Here is a 27,119-nt window from a genome sequence, read left to right as displayed (position 1 = left end):
TTGGCTTGTGATCCTGATTTTTTCATCTTCATGGGAGCATCTGAAAATTTGGACCCCATGACAAGACCATAGTTGAGGTTGTCAGCACATCCTCCCCAGCGATACCCAGGTCCAGGTGTCTCACCTGGGATGGGACCACAGGAGCAGCCAGGGAGGTCCCCCGTGGTGCACGATCTGGCGATGGTGTGGCTGATGGCTGCGGCAGAGAGGGCGTACACAAAAGCTGACTCCCTGGTGCCTAGAAGACAGAAGGATACACCGTGCCGGTCATCAGAGGCCTCCCGGAAGCTCAGAAACTACTTTTGCAAATGACACACGGTTCATACACATGCCCTGACCTGGATAGCCCAGGTGAGCCTGATCTCGTCAGATTTCAGAAGCTAAGCAGAGTCGGCCTTGGTTAGTAATTGGAAGGGAGACCTCCAAAGAAGATGAGGCTTGCAGAGGCAGGCAATAGCAAACCACCTCTGTTAGTCTCTTGCCATGAAAACCCCAACAGGGGTTACCATAAGTCAACTATGACTTGAGGGCAGGATTTCATTTCTCATACACCCCCCAAGAAACACTGTAGACTTTTGGGCAGTCATAGGAAGATAGAGTCTTCCATGAACTCAGATCCCACCAATGCATAGCAATGCACAGGTCTGCATTATCTTCCAGCGTAAGATACAGTAGCTGCCCTTCACTGCTGTAGTGTAGTGGTTAAGTGGTTGGGTTGCCAATCAGCACTCTGCTGGTTCAAATCCCACTACTGCCATGAGGTCAGCAGGCAGCCTTGGGTAAGCCACCCCTCTCAGCCCCAGCTCCTCAACTGTATTGTGCAGGTAATAATAACAATGATTTTGTTTACCGCTCTGAGTAGGGCACTCATCGGTTTAGAAGAACCATATATAAGGGCAGTTATTATTAATATTATAAAAGCACAGTCATTATTGCTTAGGAGGAGCTGTGCTAGATCAGACCATGGGGCCATCTACAACATCCTGTCTCCCACACGCTGTCAGACAGTTACTCCAGAAGGTGCCCAAACAGGGTGGTGGAGGAAAGTGCCATCAAGTCATAGCTGACTTATGATGACCCCCCATGAGGTTTTCAAGGCAAGAGATGAACAGAGGTAGTTTGCCATTGCCTTCCTCTCTGCATAGTGACCCTGGACTTCCTTGATGGTCTCCCATCCAGGTATTGACCAGGGACAATCCTGCTTAGCTTCCGCCATCTGACAAGATCAGGCTAGCTTGGGCTGTCCAAACAGGGGACAACCTTCCTCTTCTGTTGTCTCCCAACAAATGGTCTTCTGAACATGATGTTTCCATTTATTCATTGTAGCAAATACCCATTGACGGAGCCATGCTTTTTAAAGCCACCTAAGCTTCTCCTTCTCTTGAGGTTTTTAAGCAGAGACTAGATGGCAATATGGCAGCAGTGCTGATTCTGTGAACTTGAGTAGATCATGAGAGGAAGGGCAGAAGGGGTTGCATCAGTGCTTGGTTCTTGTGGCCCTTCTTACATGCCCAGGGTAATGCCACCTAGGGGTCAGGAAGCAATTTCCCACAAGCAAGTTTAGCTAGGGATCCTGGAGGTGTTTCGCCATCTTCTGGGCATGGAGCAGGGGTCACTGAGGCAGTTTTGGGGGCAGCTGTGAATTTCCTGCATTGTGCAGAGGGTTGGACTAGATGACCCTTGAGATCCCTTCCAACCCTACGATTCTATGAAGCTACCAGCTGTCACTTCATCTCCCAGCAGAGGATTCTCCATCTGTCCTGTTGCTTCAGAAAGCCCTGCCTTGGTTTCTAAAATGAGTACTTTCCACAGCCCAGCGCTTTGACTGGCTGCAAGTCTCCTGGATGTAATAATTCTACAAGCTATAACAATTAGTAGCTACTCTTTTTTGTGGCTTAGGAGCTCAATCACTCTTTCTGGGAGCATTGCACCTTGCTTTTCCAAAAGCTAGTTCTGACAGCTGGACGTTGCTTTGCGATCTGAACATCCCAAAAATGCAGCTGCGTGAAAGAAGGGCTATCAGGCCGGTCCAGAATATCAGGGGATAAATCCACATATCCCAGTGTTTCAGATGGGTAGCTGTGTTGATCTGCAGTAGAACAGCAGGATTTGAGTCCAGTGTCACCTTAGAGACCAACAAGATTTTCAGGGTGTAAGCTTCTGAGAGTCAAAGCTCCATTCTGAAGAAGCTTATACCATGAAAATATTGTTCGTCTCTAAGGTGGACTCAAATCCTGCATAACCCTAGTAATATTTCATATCAGTATGTTACATTAGGCCCTGACCTAGATAGACCAGATGAGCTTGATCTCATCAGATTTCAGAAGCTAAACAGGGTTGGCCTTGGTCAGTAATTGGATGGGAGACCTCCAACGAAGACTAGGGTTGCAGAGGCAGGCAATGGCAAACCACCTGTTAGTCTCTTGCCATGAAAACCCTACCAGGGGTGGCCATAAGTTAGCTAGGACTTGATGGCACTTGCCACCACGACATGATGCATTGGAAAAGGAAATTAATTCTAGTGTGACAAACCAATTAGGACTGATACTTTTAATTTTGGGATATTTTTATAGCACTTCACAGATTTTTTTAAAATCCTTACAACAACCCTGTAAGGCAGGCCAGCATTATTATTTTCATGGGAGGGCTGCAGGAGATTAGTTTGTCTCCCCCCATCAGCTCATGTCAGAAAACAGATGTCAACCAGGTGTTTTTTTCTGATTCGTAACTCATTCAAAGCGCATTTGAGGCTAAACCAACAAGAATCTGAAATGCCATTTCCAGATGTGAAAGGGGAACTTTTGTCTCAAATATTAATCTGCGTTGGCTCAATAAAGGAAGCCACGGCCTTTGCAAGACCAGAGCAAGGCTGCCAATGATAAGGACATTTTGGAGGTTGTTAATTCACAGGGTTGCCATAAGTCAGAAGCAAGCCACTTGATGATACATAACACACACACATTGATCTGAGTGTTTTACATTGTTGGCATTTTCCACCTGTTATTGGCCTTTTACATCTTTGGCATTTTCCACCTGTTAGTGACCTTTTACTTTGTTGGCATTTTCTACCTGTTATTGGCCTTTAATATTATTGGTATTTTCCACCTGTTATTGGCCTTTTACATTGTTGGCATTTTGCACCTGTTATTTCCCTTTTACATTGTTGGCATTTCCTACCTGTTATTTCCCTTTTACGTTGTTGGCATTTTCCACCTGTTCAGCTACAATGTTCCTGACATTCTCAACTATCTGTAAAGCCACATTGCTGATATTGCCAAATATCCAAGGGCAAAATCAAATAGTGTCAAATATCAAGTATTGGAATCAAACAGTATCTGAAGTCAAATGCAAATATTTGACAGGAACATGGCACATATTGGGACAGTCTGTCCACCTTTGAGGGAGCAAACTCCCTTCCACTCAATACATAAGCCATGCCAATTAGACACATGGCACAGCTAATTTGCATATCTTGCAAGGGTGTGTCTTATGCAAACGACATCGCTCAGGTTTCTGGGAAGAGGCCCGGCCTTCTTTTTTTACCTCTCTCCAAATCCAGGAGGTAGTTTGGTGCCAGCTCAATAGAGGAGCAATTCCACCGCATGTCGGAGAAAGCTTTACGGCACGTCTTGATCACCTCCCGGGCAGCCTGAATAATGGTGTGCATTAATTCCAGATTGCTGCGGCAAAGCTGCACTTGAGATACCACCAGCCCTTCTAGCTGCTTGCAGTGTTGCGTCTGGTTCAAGGCTAGAACCGAGGGAGTCTTGAAGAGGGCTCTGGGAGACAGAGAAGAAAGCAAGACCCCCGACAAATTAGCAGCCTTGGCATTATTTCATATCTTTATGTAAACCCTACACACTCCAGGATTAAAAGTATTCAAGGCAGCTGCCAAATATGTATAAAAATTACAATAAGGACTCAAAGATATAATAAAAACCATACAATAACTCAACATTTAACAGCCCAAAGACCTGTATGAACAGTTAAAACAGTTAAAAATAACAGTTAAAATAACAGTTAAATAAGTTTCAGGTGGTCTGTGGTAGAAGAGCAAGACTCGAGTCTGGTAGCACCTTAAGGACAAACTAGAATTCCAGGTTACAAGCTCTTTTAAAAAAAATATTTTTATTGTGAAAAAGTTAAAAGATAGAGCAAATGATAGAGAGGTCAGGGCACTCTGTTTACTGCTCTGACTGTCCTTTAATATGTAGATTGCTATTCTCAGGATTTCCGCCTCTTGAATACCTCCCTCTTACCTCTTCTCTTCTGGGCTTTGTTCCTGGCATCATCTCTCTCCTTCTCCCTCCCTCCACCTTGGAAGCATGGATGCAGGACTTGTCCTAGTGTCCATGCCCATCCTTAGACTAGATAGGTAGTTAGGATCTGTCTCTCCTCCTTGCCTATCAGAGTATGGAGTTCCTACAATTAAGAACTCTTGCTTCCTTTCTAAATATAAGCAAGTATATGCTTTATTATTTTCTCTCCTACACACACACACACACCAGCCAGCAGAACCAGCTCACAACCACCTATAATCATGCTTCCTCTGCTAAACGATAGACTCTGCTAACGGCCCAAACATGGAATCCTTTAATTAGGTTTCTGGAGGGGGCCAATATATGATTTATTTATCAGTTGCCAACTCTGGCTTGGGAAATTCCTGGAGATTTGGGTCAGAGCTGGGGAAGAGGAAGAACATCAACAGGGTATAATGTCATACAGTCCTCTCTCTAAAGCAGCCATTTTTCTCCAACGGAACCAATTTGTATAAGCTGAAGATGACCCGTCATCCACCTGGAGGTTGGCCACCTTATTTGCCACATGGGTTTAAACATCTGGCAGAGTCCCCAGGACAAAATAAAGGTGATCTGTGGGTCACAAAGTCTGCCCACAAGATGTAGGGTGGCCTTTAGAAGACGGTGGTGGGCATCTTGGAGTTGGCAGTGCGAAAAGAGCATGGAAGGCCAATGGGAGCGTTTGGCAAAGATGCGCCAAGCAAGTTGCTCCTGCCAGGATCGCAGGACATCCAGAAGCATTACAGTTCCTTCCCGCCCCCCACATATCCAGCTCTGCTGAAGCATGGAATGCTTCCTTCCTTGTACATTTTTGAAACATCCAGCCAGAGCAGCTGTGAAAAGTCCCATTTTTGCTCATAGAAAAATCTTTTGGTACTAAAAACTGGACAATGATGCTCTTTGAGCAGATGGCAGGCACTCAGAGCAAAAAAAGGTCCCTTTTCGAGCTGCATGAAAAAGCTTCTCCCTCGTAGGATACCAATGCTATGCCCTGGATTTTTTCGGGTCCTTAATGGAAATGTTTTATGGCTGTGATTTATTCCCAGCCAGAAGCAAAAGGGCGAGGGCCAAACTACAAGTGTGTTCCTCCCTGTTCACTTGCCCTCCACTTGCTCTCCACTCCATCCACTTGCCATTCAAGTGGCATTCGTCACTTGTAGCTTGGCCCTGAGTTGAGGCTTCCAGTTAAAAGTTAAGATAACCAACGGGCTACAGCCAGATGCTTTGATCGGGGCACCCCTTATCCAATTCTGCCTCTGAGGAATTCGAACTCGGGCCACAAGATGATTGAAATAAGCTGAACTCTTACCTACCCACCAGCTTAGAGTGATGAATCCTTCGCTCTGGGCCAAGGGCGGGGTGAACAAGGCCAGCTAGTAGGGTTGCCAACTCCAGATTGAGAATTTCCTGGAGACTTGAGGGCTGAACCTTGCAGGGGGTGGAGTCCAAGATGGGGAGAGACTTCAGCAGAGTACAAGGCCGTAGAGTATCTCCTCCAAAGCGGCCACTTCCTGCAGGAGAAGTGATCTCTGGAGATGAGTTGTAATTCCAGGAGATCTCCAGGCCCGACCTGGAGGTTGGAAATTCTATGGGATAGGATGTGGTTTCTGGTTTATCCCCAGATGACCAAGTTCTGGTGTTAATACACAGCTTCCCTCCCTATTTTTCCACCCCCTGCCCTGGCCAAGGGACACTCACTAGGGAGAGAGATCTTCAGCTAAGGATTCCAACCTCCGGGGGGGGGGGAGAGGAGATCTCCCAGAAATACAGATGGCAGAGATCAGTTCTTCTGCCGAAAATGGTTGCTTTGGAGGGTGCATGGCGCAGGAGATAAACGCCTCAGGGCAGGCTTTTATCTCCCTCAATCACTTTCTTGGGGGCAGGGGCACAGCCAGGGCAGGCTACGGGCAGGGCCCTTTTCTCTAGGACCTTTTTTCTTCCTGCTCCATCTTTCCAATTTTGCACTGCTGAAACTAGTGAGCAGACATGGATTGCATCCAGATCCATGCCTGGTTGGAAAACCTTAAGAGAATCTGCTCTGCGCTTCCTAGAAATGGTGATGGTGGAGAATGCTGTCAAGTCATAGTTCACTCATGGTGACCCCTGGTGGGGTTTTCACAGCAAGAGAATAACAGAAGCGGTTTGCCATTGCCTGCCTCTGCAACCCTGGTTTTCCTTGGAGGTCTCCCATCCAATTATTAATCAAGGCAGACCCTGCTTAGGTTCTGAGATCTGATGAGATCAAGCTCACCTGAGCTATCCAGGTCAGGGTCCTGGAAGTAGGACAGTATTATAAAAATATTATTCCATCACCTGAACATTAATGCAACCAGGTCCCTGTGAACGCTTGCTGAAGTTTCACCATGCTCAATGGGATTTACTCCTAAGTAAGCACACCTGGAAGTGCAGCCTTTGAGTCAGCAAATTTTATCTGCTAGTCAAGCCAAATTTCCTGTCTCCCCCCCCCACGATTGTAAGGAGGGCTGGTTTTTATTCTGTTCTTTCTCTTAAGTAATAAATAAATAATTGCAACTCTTCACCCCTTCCCGGGATAATATAAACAACCGTCAAACCACATTTATACAGACGGAGCCAAGCTTTCAAATACGGTTAGGGATGCTGTCAGAAAAGCCGAGCCCTGATTGCACACGACATCTGATCCATGCGCAACCGGTGGAGACTGCTGGTGAACCGTGCAGCTGGGTCAGGTGGAATCAATCTGCTTGGAAATTGGAAGAAAGTGGGGCGTGTCATGCACTGGAAAGGATGACCTGGTTCTAGAAAATAGCAGCAAGCTGTGTTTGCACGAATGACAACCGGGACACGTGATCCGAGCTGACACATCATGAACCATCCCACATCAGATGGCAAGTGGGACACCTTATGCTCCCTCACATCAAAAACTTCGCCGCACATACAAGAATGGAATATCTGTGAGAAGGCTGGCGTCGAAGAGGAATGTACCCTTTGTATTGTCGAAGGCTTTCACGGCCGGAGAATGATGGTTGTTGTGGGTTTTCCGGGCTGTATTGCCATGGTCTTGGCATTGTAGTTCCTGACGTTTCGCCAGCAGCTGTGGCTGGCATCTTCAGAGGTGTAGCACCAAAAGACAGAGATCTCTCAGTGTCACAGTGTGGAAAAGATGTTGGCAGGTCATTTATATCTACTCAGGGAGGTGGAAACCTCCTCAGGATACAGTGAAGCCTCCCGCCATTAGCATTCCACACTCTGGGAAACTCTTACAGGATGACTCAGCCCAACCCCACCCCTCCTGAGTAGATACAAATGACCTGCCGACATCTTTTCCACACTGTGACATTGAGAGATCTCTGTCTTTTGGTGCTACACCTCTGAAGATGCCAGCCACAGCTGCTGGCGAAACGTCAGGAACTACAATGCCAAGACCACGGCAATACAGCCCGGAAAACCCACAACAACCAATGTACCCTTTGTTACTTCACACATGAAAACAGATATGTTTTTAATTCCCCCCGTTCTCCTATCCAAAGCCCGTGCATCATTTCTCACTACAAAATTTTAACAGCTCCCACCTCATAATCTCTTGAGTCATGAAAAAAAATATTTCTTTAATGCCATAAATTAGGATAGTCTGTCTGGTAGCCGTACAGCATGAGCTTTTGGGGGTCAGTCAGCACCCCTGAAAAAAAGCATTGTGACCTCACTCCTGCAATAGCTTGGAAGTGACATCACAACTCCCCTGTGTCAGGTCTGTGGCCCACAGTCCCTCCATCTTCATTTGTTTTACCATCATCTGCTGTGTGTGTGTGTAGTTTTTCACATAAGCTGTCCAGCTCCTGGGAAGACAGCACTCTTATCTAAGATGGCTCACCACAGCGACCTTGGGACGGTTCCTTCCTACTCTCCCACTGACTATGCCCAGCTGGTAGGGCACCAAGGGTGGGGGGCTTGCAGAGAGGGACTGAAACTTTGTAGCAAACATTCCATACGTCATTCTCAACAAGAGCCCTGTGTACAGCCGGATGCTTTTACTTGCTTCTGTATTCCTATGGACATATATGCACTGTAGTATTGATTTCTCATTAAAAAACCTTGACTCAAGAGAGCTTGGATTTCTTGCTGCAAGGGGGGAGTCGGCTTCAACGTATCCTGTTTTCCATAGACTGACACCCTGCAACACTCGTCTGTTTATTAGATTTTTATACCACCTCTCCCTCAAACAAGGCCCGAAGTGGTTTACAACATTAGAAACAATTAAAAACAACAAAAATATTATATACTATCTCTAGAAAACAGATTGCCAGAACGCTGGGCTTCCCGCTACGGCGGTGCCCTCCGGAGGGATGGGCCACCTCGCCTGGCCTTCCCGCCACAGCAGCGCCCTCCGGAAGCCATATTGGCGATGACTCAGTTTTTATCTTGGTGCTCCTCTGCGGGGGAACTCCTGCCACCATCAGGTAATCATATTAAAATCTTAGAGTTCTCAAATTGGAAGGAGACGTCTGGTCCTACCCCCTGCTCCATGCAGGAAATCCAAAGCTAGAGCATTCTCAACTTTCTTCTCCATGTTGTTCGGGATTGTTTGCTCTCTGGAGCAAGGTAATTCGACACCCTATGACAGCCAGTTTGGTGTAGTGGTTAAAGAGCACAGGACTCTAATCTGGAGAACCGGGTTTGATTCCCCCCTCCTCCACTTGAAGCCAGCTGGGTGACCTTGGGTCAGTCACAGCTCTCTCAGAGCTCTCTCAGCCCCACCCACCTCACAGGGTGTTTTGTTGTGGGGATAATAATAACATACTTTGTAAACCGCTCTGAGTGGGTGTTAAGTCAAAGCAGCTCTTTCCTTCAGGGAATCTGATCTCTGGAGATTAGATGTAATTCTGGGACACCTCCAGGTGCCATCTGGAGGTTGGTAATCCAATGCAAAACCTGGTCTGGAACTACTCCAGATTTTTGGTACCCTGGATCTGCAATAAAACATGAAATGGGCTTCTTGATCTTCCTTCAAACGGTATAACCATACAGTGCAAAGCTTAGCATTGCCAGGGCTTATCTTTGCTCCACAAGGAGCAAAAATGGGGCGGGGGGGGGCAGAGTGACATCACAATTCCACTTCTAGTTATATTCCCAAATGGACACTCTAGGAATTCCCTGATTTCTGTGGTAAAAGCTGTAGAGATTTGGGGACTTCCTAGAGCACCACGAGATTACTTCCTCTTACAACCAGAAGTGATGTCACAACATCACTTCTCGACTCCAATTTTTGCTCCTGGGAGGATGAAGAGCCTTGGCAAGGGTTGGAGCCCAGAGCCGGCGCTGTATTTGGAATCATCTCTGTGGACTGACGTGGCTGCTTGCAACCTTTGCCTATTTCGGGAAATGCTCGATTTAGCTGCCAAGGAGAGCGATGTGTCAGCTAGACAAAAAACGATCTTCAAATAGAACTTTGCCCTCTGCCCACAAGGTTCTCCATGTTTGACATCCAATAACTTTAATCAGTGCAAACCCTTAACTCGATATCTAACTTTGTTAATATAAGAACACCACTTTATTTTTTCTTTTACTCTCAGCTTTATAAGGAACATGCATATCTCATTTAGTGCTGGAAAGGCATTTTGCTAACTGCTGCATTTCATAAAACTCATGCAGGAGGAATGTCGATTTCTTTTCTCTCCTTCACTCCAGCAGTGTTGTGCAACTTGAAAACCCGTTTTGCGCCCAGGGCCATCTTAAGGAATCCATTTTGATCCGCAGCATGTCCTGCTTTCCGTAAGACTACGGCTGCAGATGCTGACTCTTGAAACAACTGTTTTCTCTTACCTTCCCCCCCCCCCTTTCCCACACTGAACATCCAGCCCAATAAAGAGATTGAGAAAATCCCAACGTTTGCACACTCTTTTGTGATATGCCAAGTTTCATGCGATTTCAGTTGGTACTAACAAACGGTATTGCACAATTTTATTCTTTCTGGAGTTTGTCAATGGACCAACGCAGCTGCACACAACTGCTTTCTTCCGAGCCTTCATCTAGTGCTGTAGTCATAATTTACTTGTCTTAGTACATCAACAGTACAATCCTAAACAGAGTTACTCCAGTCTAATCCCATTGATTTCAATAGCCTTAGACTGCAGTACCTCTGTTTAGGATTGCACTGCAAGTCGTGCAAGCTCAGAATTTTCCCCATTTCATTGGTTGGCTCTTTGACCATAAAACAGAAGTCCAGTACCACCTTAAAGCTTAACATTTATTCCAGTTTGAGCTTTCATGAGTCAAAGCTCACTTCTTCCCATTGTGTCCAAAGAAGTGAGTTCTCTGACTCACAGAAGTGCATACTAGAAAAACCGTTGGTTTTGCTACTGACACAGTGGGCTACCCTACTGGAATCAGTTGGTTACAACCCTTACCAGGATACTACCTCCAAGGCCTGAGCCAGACTTCATAAATGGGGGGAAATGAATGTAACCAGGGCTCATTTCGAGGGGGAAAGCACAGGAACACAGTTCCGGCAGTTCCCCAAAGAGGTCACATGTCCAGTGGCCCCACCCACCTGACTCTTGGCCATTTTGGGCCCATTTCGGCCCAGATTGGGCCTCTGACGGATGGTGGATCACTCTCCTGTTCATCAGCGTCCCAATCCTGACCATTTTGGGCCCCCTTTCAGCCATTTTCAGCCCCTTTTTGCCATTTTGGGCCCAATTTCATCCCTGAATGGCCAGGATTGGGTCCAAAACAGCCAGAATAGGTGATGTCAGGGGGCGTGGCATATGCAAATCAGTTATACTAATGACACACTTCCGGTGACGGCAAGAGACATGGCATATGCTAATGAAGTATGCTAATGAGTTCCTCCAGCTCTTTTTCTACAAAGTGACCCCTGAATGTAACCGATGACCTCATAAGTGCTTAACAGCAAGCTCTCCCACCCTATCACCCAGCCAATGTGCTTTGTGGCTATCAGTGGTTGCTTAGCATCAGACACACGTGCTGAACAAAAACATTTTAAAATGGCAGGATGTAGCTAAATCATTCAATTGTTCCTGGCCCAGACGCTCAGTAGAATGACTTGCCTCAGAGGAGGGTGCCTGTTGCACCACTGCACAAAGCACATCTAGCTGGTGGGAGTACGGCCCTGGTCTTAAGGACCCAGTTTTCCAAGGGTAACAATTGTGAAGTGTACAGGCGGTGAGTGCCTCCGACTGAAGCAGGCAAACTTTCAGAGGAACAGGGGAGAGGGGGAACAGGATAAGGCAACCCAAACTCAAATGTGTGAACAAGCGCTAAATAAATAAAGTAAAAAAAGGCATTGTCCGCTCCTTGGCAGGCAGCGAACGTTTTTTCAAAGAGGAAAATCTGACAAGGGAAGCCAGCCTTTAACAAACAGGGACAATGTTTGTCTCTTGGAGCAGCAAGAAAGGGACCCCGCGCTGGGTGCCCTTTGCCTCCCCAACTCCGAAGTACGGCAATCCGACAGCCTTTGTTCCAGCAGCCAGCGCCGCAAGCGGCCCACCCCGTTACTCCAGAGTAGGCACACTGAAATCTGGAGTGCGATTCTGCAGCCTGACGGCTCGAGGGCTGCAGGCTAGACAAGGAACGTTTAAAATATTAAGTGCCGTTCAATGCCCCCGAGCCAAATCCCTCCCCCCCCCCCCCGCTGGCATTGGCAGGCAGAGTCCTGTTGAATTCACAGACAAATTTCTGCATTGAGGTTCCTGCCAATTCCACGAATTTGGCTCTGCGGGCGCAGCGGGAGGCCAACATGACTGCAGAGGTTTGTCAGCTTTTGTTTGGTGTGGAGAGATGCTGATGTGAGGGGTGCTAACTTCCAGATGGGGCCTGGAGATCTCCCAAAGTAACAAATGATCCTCGGACAAAAGAGATCGGTTCCCCAGGAGAAAATGGCTGCTTTAGAGGGTGGGCTGTATAGCATTGTACCTGACTAAATTCCCTCCCCTCCCTGGGCTGCATCCCCCCCCCAAAAAATCTTCAGGAATTTCCCAGTCCAGAGATAGCAGCCCCTAATGGGGGCTGTGTGAACAAACAATACTGCCTTGCACTGACTCATTTATGACTCACTTGTCACCACGAGGGAGACCCAAATTAACAAACCCTCTGAAGAGTGATCTCCGCCGGCTCTGTCTTTTTAAATTACTCTTCCCGTCTAACACGGCATCTTGTCACCCCAGTGGAGACCCAAAGCAGTTGATAACCTTGTTTCCCTTTCCTCCATTTTCTCCACCAGCCTAGAGAAAAATGCCCTGTCCCTTTAATAAGATGTAATTTACCAGCTGGTGTTGTTTACCTCTAGCCATACGAAGTCATAGAATCATAGAATCATAGAGTTGGAAGGGGCCATACAGACCATCTAGTCCAACCCCCTGCCCAGTGCAGGATCAGCCTAAAGCATATCTGACAAGTATTCATCCAGCCTCTTCTTGAAAACTGCCAGTGAAGGGGAGCTCACCACCTCCCCAGGCAGCTGATTCCACTTTTGAACTACTCTGACCGTGAAAAAGTTTTTCCTAATATCCAGCCGGTACCTTTGTGCATGTAGTTTTAGCCCATTGCTTCACGTCCTACCCTCTGCTGCCAACTGGAACAGCTCTTTGCCCTCCTCCAAATGACAGCCTTTCAAATACTTAAAGAGAGCAATCATGTCCCCCCTCAACCTCCTCTTCTCCAAACTAAACATTCCCAAGGCCCTCAGCCTTTCCTCGTAGGGCTCAGTCTCCAGACCCCTGATCATTCTTGTCGCTCTCCTCTGCACCCTCTCGATTTTGTCCACATCCTTTTTGAAGTGAGGCCTCCAGAACTGCACACGATACTCCAGGTGCGGCCTGACCAAGGCAGTATAGAGAGGGGCTATGACCTCCTGCGATTTCGACGCTATGGCCCCTTTGATACAACCCAGGATTGAATTAGCCTTTTTTGCCACCGCATCACACTGACTGCTCATATTCAGTTTACAGTCCACTCTTACCCCAAGATCCCTTTCACATATCCTACTGCCCAGAAGTGTATCCCCCATCCAGTATTTGTGCTTCCCATTTTTGTGGCCCACATGTAATACTGTGCACTTGTCTTTGTTGAATTGCATCCTATTCACAGCTGCCCACTTCTCCAGAGTATTCAGGTCTTGTTGAATTTTAATTCTATCTTCTTGGGTGTTTGCTACCGCTCCCAATTTGGTATCATCAGCAAATTTAATGAGCAGCCCTTCCACTCCTTCATCCAGATCATTGATAAAAATATTGAAAAGTACCGGGCCCAAAACCGAGCCCTGCGGCACCCCACTGGACACCTCCCTCCAATCTGATGAAACGCCGTTGACCACCACTCTTTGAGTGCGGTCCTCCAACCAGTTCCCTATCCACCGAACTGTCCTATAGTCTACTCCACAGTCTTCCAGTTTGCCCATCAGAATGTCATGGGGGACCTTATCAAAAGCTTTACTGAAATCCAGATAAATCACGTCGCGCACATTAAGCCTCTCTTAAAGGGCAAGGATTGTTTTTCTCCAAGTTGTTGGCAACCCTACATCTTAGAGACCGCCAGAATTTATTTCATTTTAAGCTTTTGTGAATCAAAGCTCACTTTCCCAGAAATTTAAATGCAACGGCATTTATATTTGCAACCATAAAGAAAGAAAGGGGTGTTAAAAAGACAGGCAGATTTAAAATAAGGCAAATCTAATCAAAAGAGCTTGCTCAGAGTAGGTGAGGGCTACTTCCAACTTTTGATTGGATATTCTTTTAAACTAGCATTTCTTTGTAACGTCCTCCCTTTCTGTTGTGAATATCAGCGCATTGGAATGATGAATGCACAGTTCATGTATCTAATGAAGTGAGCTTCTACTTACAAAAGCTTACGCTGGAATAAATTTTGTTGGTCTTTAAGGTGCCACTGACTCCTCTTTTATTTTGCACCTTCTAGATTAACCACTTTGCATATTAACAGACTAGTAGGTTTTGCATCTTTTACTTTGTGTCTTCCAGACTGACAATTTTGCATCTTTTACTTTGCATCTTACAGACTAACAAATTTTGCATTTTGAAATTTACGGACTAACCAGGGTACCCAACTTGGATTTAGCTTCTTGATCCTATTAGGATCTGTGTGATTGTAGAGCGCTCCCCCTAGTGGCTTTCCTTGCCAGCTATCACGGAACTTTATCCTTCTCTGACCAACCTTCTCAGAAAGAAACAAAAAACAAGATCCTATCCAACTTGACTTGGAAGTAAACCCACCTCTTTCGTTGGGGCTTGCTTCTAAGGACGACAAGTATGAGAAGAGATGCCGAAGGATCTACGACTGGAAATTGAGACCCCTTTTCTTGCATTAATAGCAGATCATGGCCATAACAAGGCAGAGCGGATTTAGCCTTTTTCCGTCGTGTCATTTTCCTTACCGCAAAGGCCTCCCTCGAGAACTCGTTTGTCCCACTGGGAGAAATATACAGGGACCATATGATGTTGTATCTTTCTACCAATGGGCAAAAGGGCCTCTCCGTGGACCTGCTTGCAGTTGGGAAAATTATATGCTGCATTGTAAAATTTGACGATGCTATGGTCCAAGCAGATCTTGCTGATTAAATAATACAATATTGTAGCACCTTTTCCCCCTGATTGGAGGACACTCCGATCAGGGGACAAACAGCTGTTGGTGGTCCCTGGCCCCCAGGAGGCCCTCCTAGCCTTGACTAGAGCCAGGGCCTTTTCGGTCCTGGCTCCCACCTGGTAGAACGCTCTGTCTGCTGAAATCAGGGCCCTGATTTTACTACCATCCTTCCATCGGGCCTGCAAGACTGAGCTGTTCTGCCAGGTATATGTCTGAGGCTGGGCCTCTGCCGGCCTGAAAAGAGGGGTGTATAAAATCTTAACCCTCCCTGTGAAGGCTGTCCACCATCCTATTTTAAATGTGTATTAATAGAAAGACACTGCTGTTTTAATGATGTTTTAATGTAGATGAATTTTTATTGTATTTTAATATGTTGTTATCCACCCTGAGCCTGCACATGGGGAGGGCGGAATCGAAATTTGAAATAAATAAATAAATGGCACGGAGGAAAGAATTAAGCCCCTTATTCCAGTGTTGCATTCCCGATCTAACTCTAGACCTCCTGTGGCTGCTACCTACAAAAAAAACATACTGCTGATTTGATCACTGAGTATACAGCATCTAGTTTGACCTTGAGAATCAAAACAGCTTACATTGCTCCTTTCGAAGCCACCAAATGTAACAGAGGAAAACTGGAAACTCTCGTGTTCTTGTAACACAATTGTGTTCTTATGCCACTGCTTGAGAGGATCACATACACCTATGCGCACACACATTTAAACTCTTCTCTCCATGTTGTGTGTTAAACCAGCCATAACCATTTTCTTTAAAAAGTTCTGCAGGCTGTTTAAATCTCCCACTGGATCTGGGTGTCCCTTTATGGAATAGCTGCGACACATAAACAAAATCTGCAACATTTTTTATCTGGATAGCAAGTTTACTGGAGGTGGGAAATGGAATTAGCACACTGGCTGACAGCTGAGTGCATAAAAATGACATACAGTGAAAGCAATCCTAACCAGGTCTACTCAGAAGTAAATCCCATGTTATTCAATGAGGCCTACTCACATGAAAGTGCCTTACACTCTTTACATGAGACACCTCGGTGCATGTTTGTCAAGTGTAGGGAGATGCAATGTTAGCAGGGAAGCATAGTTTAAAAAGACAGAGCCTGCAAAGATCACTTCTCAAAGGGTTTGTTAATTTCATTTTTGCCTCCCCGAACACTGTCAAGTTTCACCTCTCCAATCTAAAACTGTGTGGGATCACAACCAGAGAGCAGCAAGAAATGGGAAATGGGCTGGAGCTGCCTTCCAGAGCCAGACTCGGACCTGGAAAGGTTATAATGGGCTGAAGTTTCCCTTCTGGCATTTCACAGCCCCTTCACACAGCTTCAGGGTCTAGCAAAGCCTATGCTCTGCCGCCGGCTCTGTCTTTTTAAACTACCCTTCCCAGCTAACATTCCATCTCCCGACACGTGTTCTTCACCTCCTTTCTACCCAGATAACGATGCTCATAGGGTTCATAAAAGAAAAAAAATCACATAAAAACATTTGGCAAAAAGATAATACACATCTCAGTACTCTAAATTCAAAACTAGAATGACCTGGGAGGCGATACTTCGAGTAATCAGGGGTCTGTAGCTAGTTTTTACCCGTCTGTTCTTATTTCTTCTCCGAGAAGCTGAGAAGAACACACATTTCTTCATCATCCCAACAGCCAATCCCTGCTGCCAAATTCCCAAATTCTACAATCCCCCCTTTTTACAATTCAACCGGACACATTTTAAATATGCTAGTTCCATTAAGCTGAACTTTCTTGCTTCAGAGTTCAATGACTGCAATATAGAACTCTAGCTCCAGCTCAAATAGCAGGTATTTTATTCCCAGCTCCAAGGAGAACAGCTGTTCAGGAGAACAGATAAGACCATTTTTATTTTTTTTTAAAAAAAAACTGAACAATGAATGCTTTTGGATTGGCTCAGAGCGGACCTGCTAGCTGGCCAGTCTTGGGAAAGGCGATTCCTTCTTAAAAGAGATGGACTTGAAGCCAGAAAAATTCTTCTACATGTGTGTATTAAGCGCAGTATTAACATTGTTAAAACAACAGGATTGGAATCCAGTGGTACCCTAGAGACCAACAAGATTTTCAAGGTGTACGCTCTCAAGAGTTAAAGCTCAAAGTGTCTGAAGAAGGGAGCTCTAACTCTTGAAAGCTTACACCCTGAAAGTCTTGTTGGTCTCTAAGGTGCCACCAGACGCAAATCCTACTGTTCTACTACAGACCAACACGACTACCCACCTAAAACTTTTTAAAATGACATCCCCCTTCCATCATCCCAAAAGACAGAACACGGGCAAAACCGGAGCCATGTTTAATAATATTTGATTTATATACCGCCCTTCAGGACAACTTAATGCCACACTCAGAGTGCTTTACAAAGTGTGTTATTAATCCTCACGACAATCACCCTGTGAGGTGGGTGGGGCTGAAAGAGCTCCACAGAGCCATGATTAGCCCAAGGTCACCCAGCTGGCTTCAAGCGGAGGAGTGGGGAATCAAACCTGGCTCTCCAGATTAGAGTCCTGCCGCTCTTAACCACTACATCAAACTGGCTCTCTGGGAAAGGAGCATTACTGGGGTTTTACTGGGACAGGAGCTACCAGAGTGAACTGGAAGATACGTGTTTTTATAAACATTAGCGGTGTCCCATTGAAGCCCATGGACTGAACATAAGTGGGTCCCAGCTTTACACGGAGAACATGCCAGGATCCATCTCCAGGCAACAGATTTTGGGAAAGTCTGTCTCTCCCTCTGATTCTGGAGAGCCTCCATCATCATCATCATCATCATCATCATCATCATCATCATCATCATCATCATCATCATCATCATCTATTACATTTCTAACCTGCCCTTCCCACAAGCGGGCTCAGGGCAAGGTACAGCAGTTATAAAATACAGTACAAATGTTAAACAACACTTCATAAAAACAACAGTTCAAATCATAAAATCCACAGATAATAACTGTCCCAAGACAGGGTCAATTCCAGGTTCCTGCCCCTCAACATACAGGGGGAGGGAAGCGGACAAATAGCAAACTGCAACCCATACGTGGGTCAGCTAACGAAGGGCACTACATAGCCCCATGCTGTACCCATACGTCGGGCAGCCGGCCAGTGGACACTGCATAACCCCACACTTGGTGGGAGGCTTAGGAAGGATCTCATGCTGGCCTCGACCATATGCCGGGCAGAACATCTCCTCTGCCTATCAAAGTACTGAGCTAGATGGACCAATGGCCTGGTTTGGTATACTGAGTTGCATTTATGGCTTTAAAAGAGGCCAGCCTCTATTCTCTACAAATCATGGGGCAGCTGTCCCCTTTTTGCGTTCTCCCTCACTGAATTTGCCTTCCATCCTTCTCTTCAAGGAACTTAGGGGAGTGGGCGGTGCCTCCAATTATCCTTATCTCATCCCTGTGAAGTTGGTGAGGCTGTGAGAATGCAATTGGACCACAGTCACCCAAGGGACTCCATAGATAAGGGGAAGATCGGAACCCAGGGCTCTCTGAACTTCAAGCGTCTCTACCCACTATGCCACAGAGCTGCTCTAAGGTACAAGACATCACCACACTGGGCATTCGCCTTCCCCAACCAGAAACACACAATTGCCAGTCTCCAGGCTTCCCTTCTTTTTGTCTTAGCCCAGTATAGAAATTTAGCTGTTGGAGCTTAGATGCAATATGGACAGGTTTGCTAAATTAAAGTCAGCATCTCCAAGGCTAGTTAAAGGTCGTGAATTGTGGGTAGGTGGGTATCAGTTCTCTCCTGCTCCTGCCTTCAGCCTCCGAAACCCCGATCTGTATACTAACACACACTCCAACGTGACTCTCTTGAGCCAATTTAATTTGGGCTTCCCAGCTAGTTCACACATGCAAGTTCATCACAACTTAAAGGGGTCGTATCCAGCAGAGAGACTATGGGAGTACATGTTTTCATGCCCGTAGAGTTTGCTCTTTGTTTTTTCGAAATCCCTCCCCTCACATCACTGCCTTCCTATGTCTTCTATTTTTTTTTCCAAATTCTGTTTATTGTTTTCAAAATCTCAACAATACAAATAACTTTTTACAAGAAGGACCGTTCTTGGGTACTGCTGAATCACGTCTCTCTGAACAATATCCTTATTTATTTTATTTATTAATTCGACTTTTTGCCCTCCCTCCCCGCAAGCAGGCTTAGGGCGGGTCACGACAAGGATAAAACAGTAAATACAAATATAAATACGTTTTCAACAATAAACCAATAAAATCACATCAGTGCCCTCAAAATTGTAGCACTTTCTGATAGTCCCTGCCAAAGAACGTGCAGAGAAGAGCGTTTCAGTTGTTCTTATCAGATCTTCTCATGAGAGGGTGTGTGTGTGTGTGTGTGTGTGTGTGAAGAAACTATACAAGCCCCTCTTAACAGGAGAGCAGTAGGGAGGCTTGTCAGATGGAAACCTGGCCGGCATACGCCCGGTGGAACATCTGTCTTGCAGGCCCACCAAAAGGATAAAAGATCTTGGTGGGCCCGAGTATTATGAGTGTTCCACCAGGTTGGGGCCAGGACCGAAAACCCTGGGGCAGTATTTTATCACTTCTATCCCAATCCCCAAACAAGTTAAGGTGGAGTACGTGAATCTCAACCATTCCGAGCCGCTAAAGTCAGTCTACTTCATTCCTAAAATGGGCGTGTGCATGAAGTGCCATCAAGTCACAGCGGGCTTATGGCGACCCCTCCTGGGGTTTTCGAGGCAAGAGACAAACAGAGATGGTTTGTGGCATTGCCTGCCTCTGAAGACCAACCTCGGACTTTCTTGGGGGTCTTCCATCAAGCTGACCCTGCTTCGTTTCTGAGATCTGAGAAGGTTGGGCTAGCCTGGGCCATCCAGGGCGATGAATCTAAACCATTCCAACCCGCTGAAGTCAGACGGGGCCAAATCCACTTCACTTCCAAACTGAGCCAAAACCATTTGTGGTTACAGCTGTTTGCTTTACGCACAAGTTGGAGTGACTGGAGTGCAGCTGATTAATAGATTTTATTTTTATCCTTGTGTTCATATCCTTTCTTTGATACATTTCATGGATTTTAGTTGCCCACCTTTTCGAAACTGAGGATATCGGGCACACAATTTAAATGCGATGCCTGTGCTGCAAACGCCACCAACTCCCCCAAGCAACTTGCAGAAGAACGGGCAACTGTTTCGGCCGGCAGCAAGAGATGGGCCTTCCGAAAGACTAGCAGGGCCTTCAAATGGTATCAGATGCAGCGGAGTGTTTAAACAGGCATTCAGCAGATGGTAAAAACAGATGGAAGCCTTGATCTGCCAGCCAGGCAGGAACACCGTTGGGCGATTTCTCCCTCCGTTTGCACCCCCCTGTGGTTTTCTAATTCTGCCCTGGAACCTTCGGCATGCTTTTGGGGTAACCTATTGTTCCGAAGAGGTCGCCCCCCCTTTAAACCCTTCACTCTTAATCGTTTGCATAAAAAGTGTTGAATTAAGGCAGAGTGGATTCACAGCACATCCCTAGGACTAGACTGTACCACTGTAGGGGGGGGGGGATTTCCAACCGCTTTGAATTCTGCAAAGGAAAAAAAAAACCTCTCTGCAAACAGAAACCCAGTACAGTAGGACAAAAGGTTTTAGCCCATCTTTTTCGCTTGTTGTGCTAGTTTTCGGCCTGCAGGCAGCTTCCCACTGAGTGGAGAATTCGAAAATATAACTCTCCCCCTCCTGCATCCCAAAGTGGTACAGTCCATTCTTTGACCCATACCCCCCAATTCTGCTACATGTGTGAATCAAACTAAACATGATATTGGAGTTCAATGCTAGAATTGAATGTGTGACTTAACTATAGGGATCTGGGACATGGTGGGGGAAGGGAGAAGTCTGGATTGGATCTGGAATGCTGAAGAAGGGGCCTTAACTCCCCCCCCCCCATACATTTACCCAATTGGAAAATTGTCTCCCTGGGTCTACTTCTAACCATGGGGGGGATAAGGTCTCTTTTTTCTTTCCTCGAACTTCAAGCAGCCCAAATTGGGAACATAGTAGCATGAGAGAGAGAGAGAGAGAGAGAGAGAGAGAGAGAGAGAGAGAGAGTTACAACTTACAACCTCTTCTGCAAAACCATGACACTGCATGTGGAGGGGGGGCACTGAACAACAAGTAATTCTCCAGTGTGACTTGCTCTGCTCGGGAGCGATACCGAGCCCTGTTAACAAGCCAGCTGGTATTAATCTTTGCATTTCTGTATCAGCTTGCAGCATTTATTGTCTCATTAAAATTCTTACAACAGCCTTATAAGGTAGGCCCACACTATCATCTCCTTTCTGCAGCGAAGCAAGAGAACAAGAGATGCCAAATATCCTCCTCTTCCTTTAACAGAGGCTTAAGGAGATGTTATTTGCCAGGTGACGTTATTGCCATACGAAACTTTAGCTGCCCCTTTCCACACATTAAGCCTCTGTTAAAGGACTTTTCCTCGCTTCTGACTTTTGGCAACCCTAAACCAGGGTTCGATGAAGAACCTGCAATAACACTCTTGATTTCTCACAGCCAAGGGCAGACGCTACACTCAGCCATCCTTTGGCTCCCGAGAATTCATCTGCCCACGCATTTGCAAGCTTACAGCTGCAGTCTGAAGGGCCAGAGACTTTTTTAAAATGTAAAAACTGGGGGTTGAGGGAAATCACAAGCTAGTTCTGATATTGGAGGTCAGGGGAGCTGGGGAAGGGCGGAGAATGCCCAAAGGGATAGGATGTGGGGGGAGAATTTAGTTCTTGCCACTTATTGGCCCCTCATTCTGTGTTATCAAGCCACTGTAATACCAAGTGTTTCATTTGGCACTAAGAGGCAGCCATAAGGAAGGGGTCACTTGTGGCCTGAAGATCTCCCAGAATTTCAACTAGTCTCCAGGCTACAAATTGTATATACTGTGAAATATGATTTTAAATTTGTTTGTAATCTGCCCTGAGCCTGCTGAAGCAGGGAGGGCAGAATATAAATCGAATATAAATAAATAGAGAAAACAACTGCTTTGGAGGGTGGACTCTCTATTGCATCATTCCCCACTGAAATCCCTCTTCTTCCCAAACCCTGCCCTCCTCAAGGTCCACCCACAAATCTCCAGGAATTTCTCAACCCAGAGTTGGCAAGACCAGGGTCACTGGATCACAGTCATGACAGCGGAGAACTGGAATTTGAAGAGATACATCAATAAAGGGATAGGGACTGTAGATTATACTGCTGTGCACTGTCTGTTATTGTCATTTATTATGTCATGCCAAATTGCTTATGTTTTGTTTCAGCTCTGTATCAGATTCCTGCTTCTTTTTGGATTTCTGCAATCTATTCTCTATTGTCTTGTTTACTGAATGCCCCAGCTGTTGATTGTATTGAATTACACTCTGCAATCTGCCTTGCGTCTCAGTGAGAAAGGCAGACTATAAAAAATGTATATTTATTTATTTGTCATTTATAGTCTGCCTTTCTCACTGAGACTCGAGGGGGATTACATAGCGTGAGGTTAGTACAATCAGTATCGGGGACATTTCCATACAGTGTCAAGGACATTTCCACAACAACGTCATAGGATTTTACAAAGACGTAGCATTAGCAAGAATCCAGTACAGAGTTGAAGAATTGCTGAAACAGAACATAATCAAGTCTAGGACTGACATTAGATAAACGTGAAGTACAGGTAGTATAAGAGTACATATTCGAGCAACAGATAAAATAAAATCTCGAGGTTTCTTTTAGCTCTAGCAATGGGACAAGGGGGAGACAGTCACTCTATGGATGTAGCAGGTTGGCCCCTGCCTATCATTTCTGCTGATAAAGAGGAGGCTGGTTTTTTGCCATTTCTATACTCCCTCCGCAGACCTCTGACTTCCCTAGGAACAGCAAATCAGAGAACGTTTCAGGCTGCGGAGGAAAGGAGAGGTGAGAAAGTTGCAGTTTGCAGATAGAAATCTACCTTGGGCAGGATGTAAGCCATTGTCTTTTTTCCTCCGAGCAGCTATTAAAACTGGGAGAAGGAGCACTGCGGATTTCCAGTTGAGAAAACACCATATGCAGGAGAAAGTTAACTTTCCCCTTTTTCTGAAACCAAAGCACCGATCCATACTGACTCCATTTCAAGCCACCATATCTGGCATTCTAATCACAGAATTCCAAAATCACCCCAGGACACCCTGGCACATCTTATGCTAGACATGCAAACAAGAAAGGTTTAATTTGCCCCTCTCGTGGTTTGATCTCCCTCCCTGGCTCCACGCGCCACCAATTATTTGGTAGAAACATGTGAACCTGTAACACAACTGAATTTCTTTTTACCTCCTCCCCCCAGGTCAGGGCTAAAAAACACGTGAACCGCTCAAAAGATCCCACGTTGTTGGAGTTGGAATAAACTTACAGCCATTTGATCCCGTTGCACGTTCCATTCTGCAAAATGAACGCCAGGAAGAACGCCACCCAAAATTGCCGCTTCATGTTCATTTCTCTGTAGCTGCCGATGTTATCTTCAGGAAGGGGGGGGAACAAGAAAAGAAAAATGGATTTATTTATTTTTTACAAATGAAATCCTCCGCTTTCTGACAAAAACCAGGATGTCTTCTAACCTGAAACCTAGGGAGGCGAACAGAGTAGAAAACTATGCTGGAGCATTTTGCGTCCACGCAAAAGAGAAATCGAGTCTCTCCAATTGCCAAAAAGGAGTGGTTTATGAATCACGAACCAAATTCTGATTCCCCCCTCCTGCCCCCCCCTGTTCTCAATAGAACCTTGCAAGTCAAAGAGACAGACAAGACGTATGGCTTGAATTACAGCTGTGCACTCGAGCCGGGTTATATGTTTCTGTTTAACTCAACATATGGTGAGACTTCGGTCTTTATCCTGGTTTTATTTTCTTCCTTTAAAAATGTATATATTTGTTGAGAAGTGGTGTGGGGGGGATATATATGGGAACATCGACTCTTAAGCCTCCCTGGAGGTTTTAATCCTTATCCTTTTCATTTGTAGAGATATTAAAAAGGGGAGCGGGGAGGGGGGGAAATTGCACTTTCCAAAGAGACAAATGGCAGTAACGGATGCAAGCTTGTGGCTGTGTCCTCTCTGCAGAGGTCAAGAAGCTGTTTAGAGCGGTAGGGGTCTACATGGTTGCTGCTCCCTCCCCCCCCCCCTCATTTACTTGATTTCTCCTTTCTCCCAGACAAGGAACAGCTCCAACATGCAACTAAATCTTAACGGCAGGGGTCTGCAACCTATACCGCCAGAGCCAATTCGGGCTTTTTAGGAAAGAAAATGAAATCTTTAAGTTAAGGTTTATTGGAGGGTAGGTGGGATGCTAGAATAATCAGTATGTGAAGGGCAAAGGCAGGCCAAGATTTATACAGGACAGAAGGGGCTATATGCTTTAGCGAAAGCAAATGATATAAGCGAAGACTTGCTAGTGTTCCAAATGTGAACCATGTGCAGATTTATGCTAGCGCACTGAAACAATCGTGCATGATGCTCTTGCATAACATGGCTACTCTAGAGTTGACAGCCTCCAGGTGGTACCTGGAGATCTCCCGGAATTACAACTGATCTCCAGGCAACGGACATCAGTTGAACAAAATAGAGGGATTAAGTAACAACCTAAATATATATATATATATATATATTAGAGAGTATTTATTATAGATGTGCACCAATACAGATTAAAAACAAGTTTAAAACATAAGGCCTGAATGGCAGGCTACATATACATACAAAAACTTGCTAAAACATCTCAAAATACAGATGATGGTACAGTGCAACGACCAACACAAATAGGCCAAGGTACAGTACAAAACTGACCAGATGCGTTTCAGCCCCAAGGCCTTCCTCAGTGGTCGATTGTAAACAATTTATGATCAAACACACCCAAACATATGGAAACCAATCATGCAATGCTCCCGGTGTTTTATCTAGAGCTGTGACAAAAGAAGAAGGGGGGAAGGAAATTTTAATATACTATAGTCCATTATTAAGTGCTAGAACTTTCTAGGGCCGTTTCCAGATGGCTTACCTGCCTCCGGAACGTCGCGCCATCTTGCGGGGAAAACACGAAATATCATGTTTTCTCATGCGAGTTTTGCGCAACGTCGCGCAAAACTCACGCGAGAAAACACGATATTTCGTGTTTTCCCCGCAAGATGGCGTGACGTTCCGGAGGCAGGTAAGCCATCTGGAAACGGCCCAGGTAAAATACTGGATCAGAATTTACCTCTAGTATTGTGTGATAAACTACAGATATTGCAGTAGATCCAGGACTGCATTCACACACTGCTCTGCATGACATTATATCCCACTGAGGCCCTTCCACTCCCCAAACCCCGCCCTCTCCAGGTCCCACCCCCCAAATCTCCAGGAATTTCCCAACCTGAATCTGGCAACCCTATTCACTGTCAGGAGTTGTATGTCCCACTTTTGAATAAAAGGTTCCCAAGAACAAGGGTTTGGACTGTGGGAGTTTATGGCTCATTAATCAGCAACAGTTATCGGTAATGTTGAGTTACATAGTTTCATTTACACAAATGGGCTTTCTTATACCAGCTTGGCTGATCACTTGCTCGGAATTCCAATGCCGTTTCTTTCTTTACTTCTTTCTTTAATTATAAAAGCTTGCTCATCCCTGCTCTACAGGCTCCTCCAGCACAAGATATTAAAAAATGATCAAGATCCTTCTTTATTGTTAAGGAAAGGCACCAACATGACTCCTTGCTACAATTACGCAGAGCTCAGCGGCACTGAACCAAAGGCCCATCTAGTCCAGCAACCTATTTTCCCATAGCAGTCAAGCTAAATGCCTTCTGGACACCCGCAGGTAGGGCACAAAGGCCAAGAACTGATATTTAGAGGTATACTCTCTCTGAACATGGAGGATGCGTTTAGCCATCATAACTAATAGTTATTGATTGATATGCATTTATCTAATCTCCTTTTAAAGACATCTAAGCTGGTGGCTATCACTACATCTTTCAACAGTTATATCCAGGGCTCATTTCGAGGGGGAACGTGCTGGAACACAGTTCCAGCAGTTCCCCAAAGAGTTCACATGTCAAGTGGCCCCGCCCACCTGACTCTAGGCTATTTGGGGCACGTTTCAGCCTGGATTGGGGCCGAAATGGCCCAGATCGGGCCTCTGACGGGTGATGGATCACTCTCCCACTCAGCAGCAGCCCAATCCTGACCATTTGGGGGCCCTTTTCGGCCATTTTCAACCCCTTTTTGCCATTTGGGGCCCAATTTCAGCCCTGAATGGCCAGGATTGGGTCCAAAACAGCCAGGATAGGTGATGTCAGGGGGTGTGGCATATGCAAATCAGTTATGCTAATGACACACTTCCGGTGATGGCAATGGGCGTGGCATATGCTGATGAGTTATGCTAATGAGTTCCTCCAGCTCTTTTTCTACGAAATGACCCCTGGTTATATCAATACATTTAGATCAAGAAGGGTAGCCGTGATAATCCGTCTGTAGTAGTAGAAAAGAGGAGAAGTCCAGTAGCACCTATAAGACTAACAAAATTTGTCGTAGGGTATGAGCTTTCGTGAGTCACAGCTCACGAAAGCTCATACCCTGCCACAAATTTTGTTAGTTTTATAGGTGCTACTGGACTCTTGCTCTATTCCATCAATACATTCATTAATGACATGTTGCATGAAAAAATGCATTTACTGCTATCCTGGAAAAAAACAGATTTATTTCAATACTAGGCACAGAATTTAGCATCCTTAAAGATGGTTTGCACTTAAGGTAAAGTGTGCCTTGGAATCACAACTGACTTTACAGTGACGCCATGAAGTTCCACATCATAGGATTTTCAAGGCAAGAGATGAGAAGAGATGGCTTGCCATTGCCTTCCTCTGCATAGCCGCCCCTGTCTTCCTTGTTAAGATTTTTAAAGCATCATGCGCGAATGAAACAAACCTAGGTTTGGATATGTGTCCCACATAGGGGATTGTACAATCTATTCTCTGTCACAAGTCTTGAAAGAAATATGCAGAATGGTCTTTGGAGTGTCAGTTCCAGAGGTTTCCCAGGAAAAAAATTAAGTTTCATCACTTAGGATTATAAACATAACCATATCAAGACTTAGCATTCAGTGCACAGAGGTTTTTGTTTTTTGTTTAGTGCTCAGAACATGTATTTTATAGTCATAATCCTCCAAATAGACCTGTAGGTCACGTAACATGTCATGTCACAGCGAAAGGGATAAAA

General features: G+C 45.6%; 1 protein-coding gene across 1 annotated transcript in view; it reads right to left on the bottom strand.

Moving 5' to 3' along the window:
• Positions 1-27,119, bottom strand: part of WNT11 (Wnt family member 11) — a 70,306-nt gene that overhangs the window by 32,336 nt on the left and 10,851 nt on the right. The window contains exons 2-4 of the mRNA XM_054973958.1: positions 23,290-23,395; positions 3,544-3,779; positions 1-238 (exon numbers count right to left, since the gene is read on the bottom strand). The exon at positions 1-238 is cut by the window's left edge and continues 40 nt beyond it. Coding sequence (XP_054829933.1) covers positions 1-238; positions 3,544-3,779; positions 23,290-23,372 — 557 coding nt within the window. The 5' untranslated portion in view covers positions 23,373-23,395. The remainder of the gene's footprint in view (positions 239-3,543; positions 3,780-23,289; positions 23,396-27,119) is intronic.

The sequence above is a fragment of the Eublepharis macularius genome, chromosome 3 (genome assembly GCF_028583425.1).
Source record: "Eublepharis macularius isolate TG4126 chromosome 3, MPM_Emac_v1.0, whole genome shotgun sequence".
NCBI lineage: Eukaryota > Metazoa > Chordata > Lepidosauria > Squamata > Eublepharidae > Eublepharis > Eublepharis macularius.
This window is presented reverse-complemented; position numbering and strand designations above follow the sequence as displayed.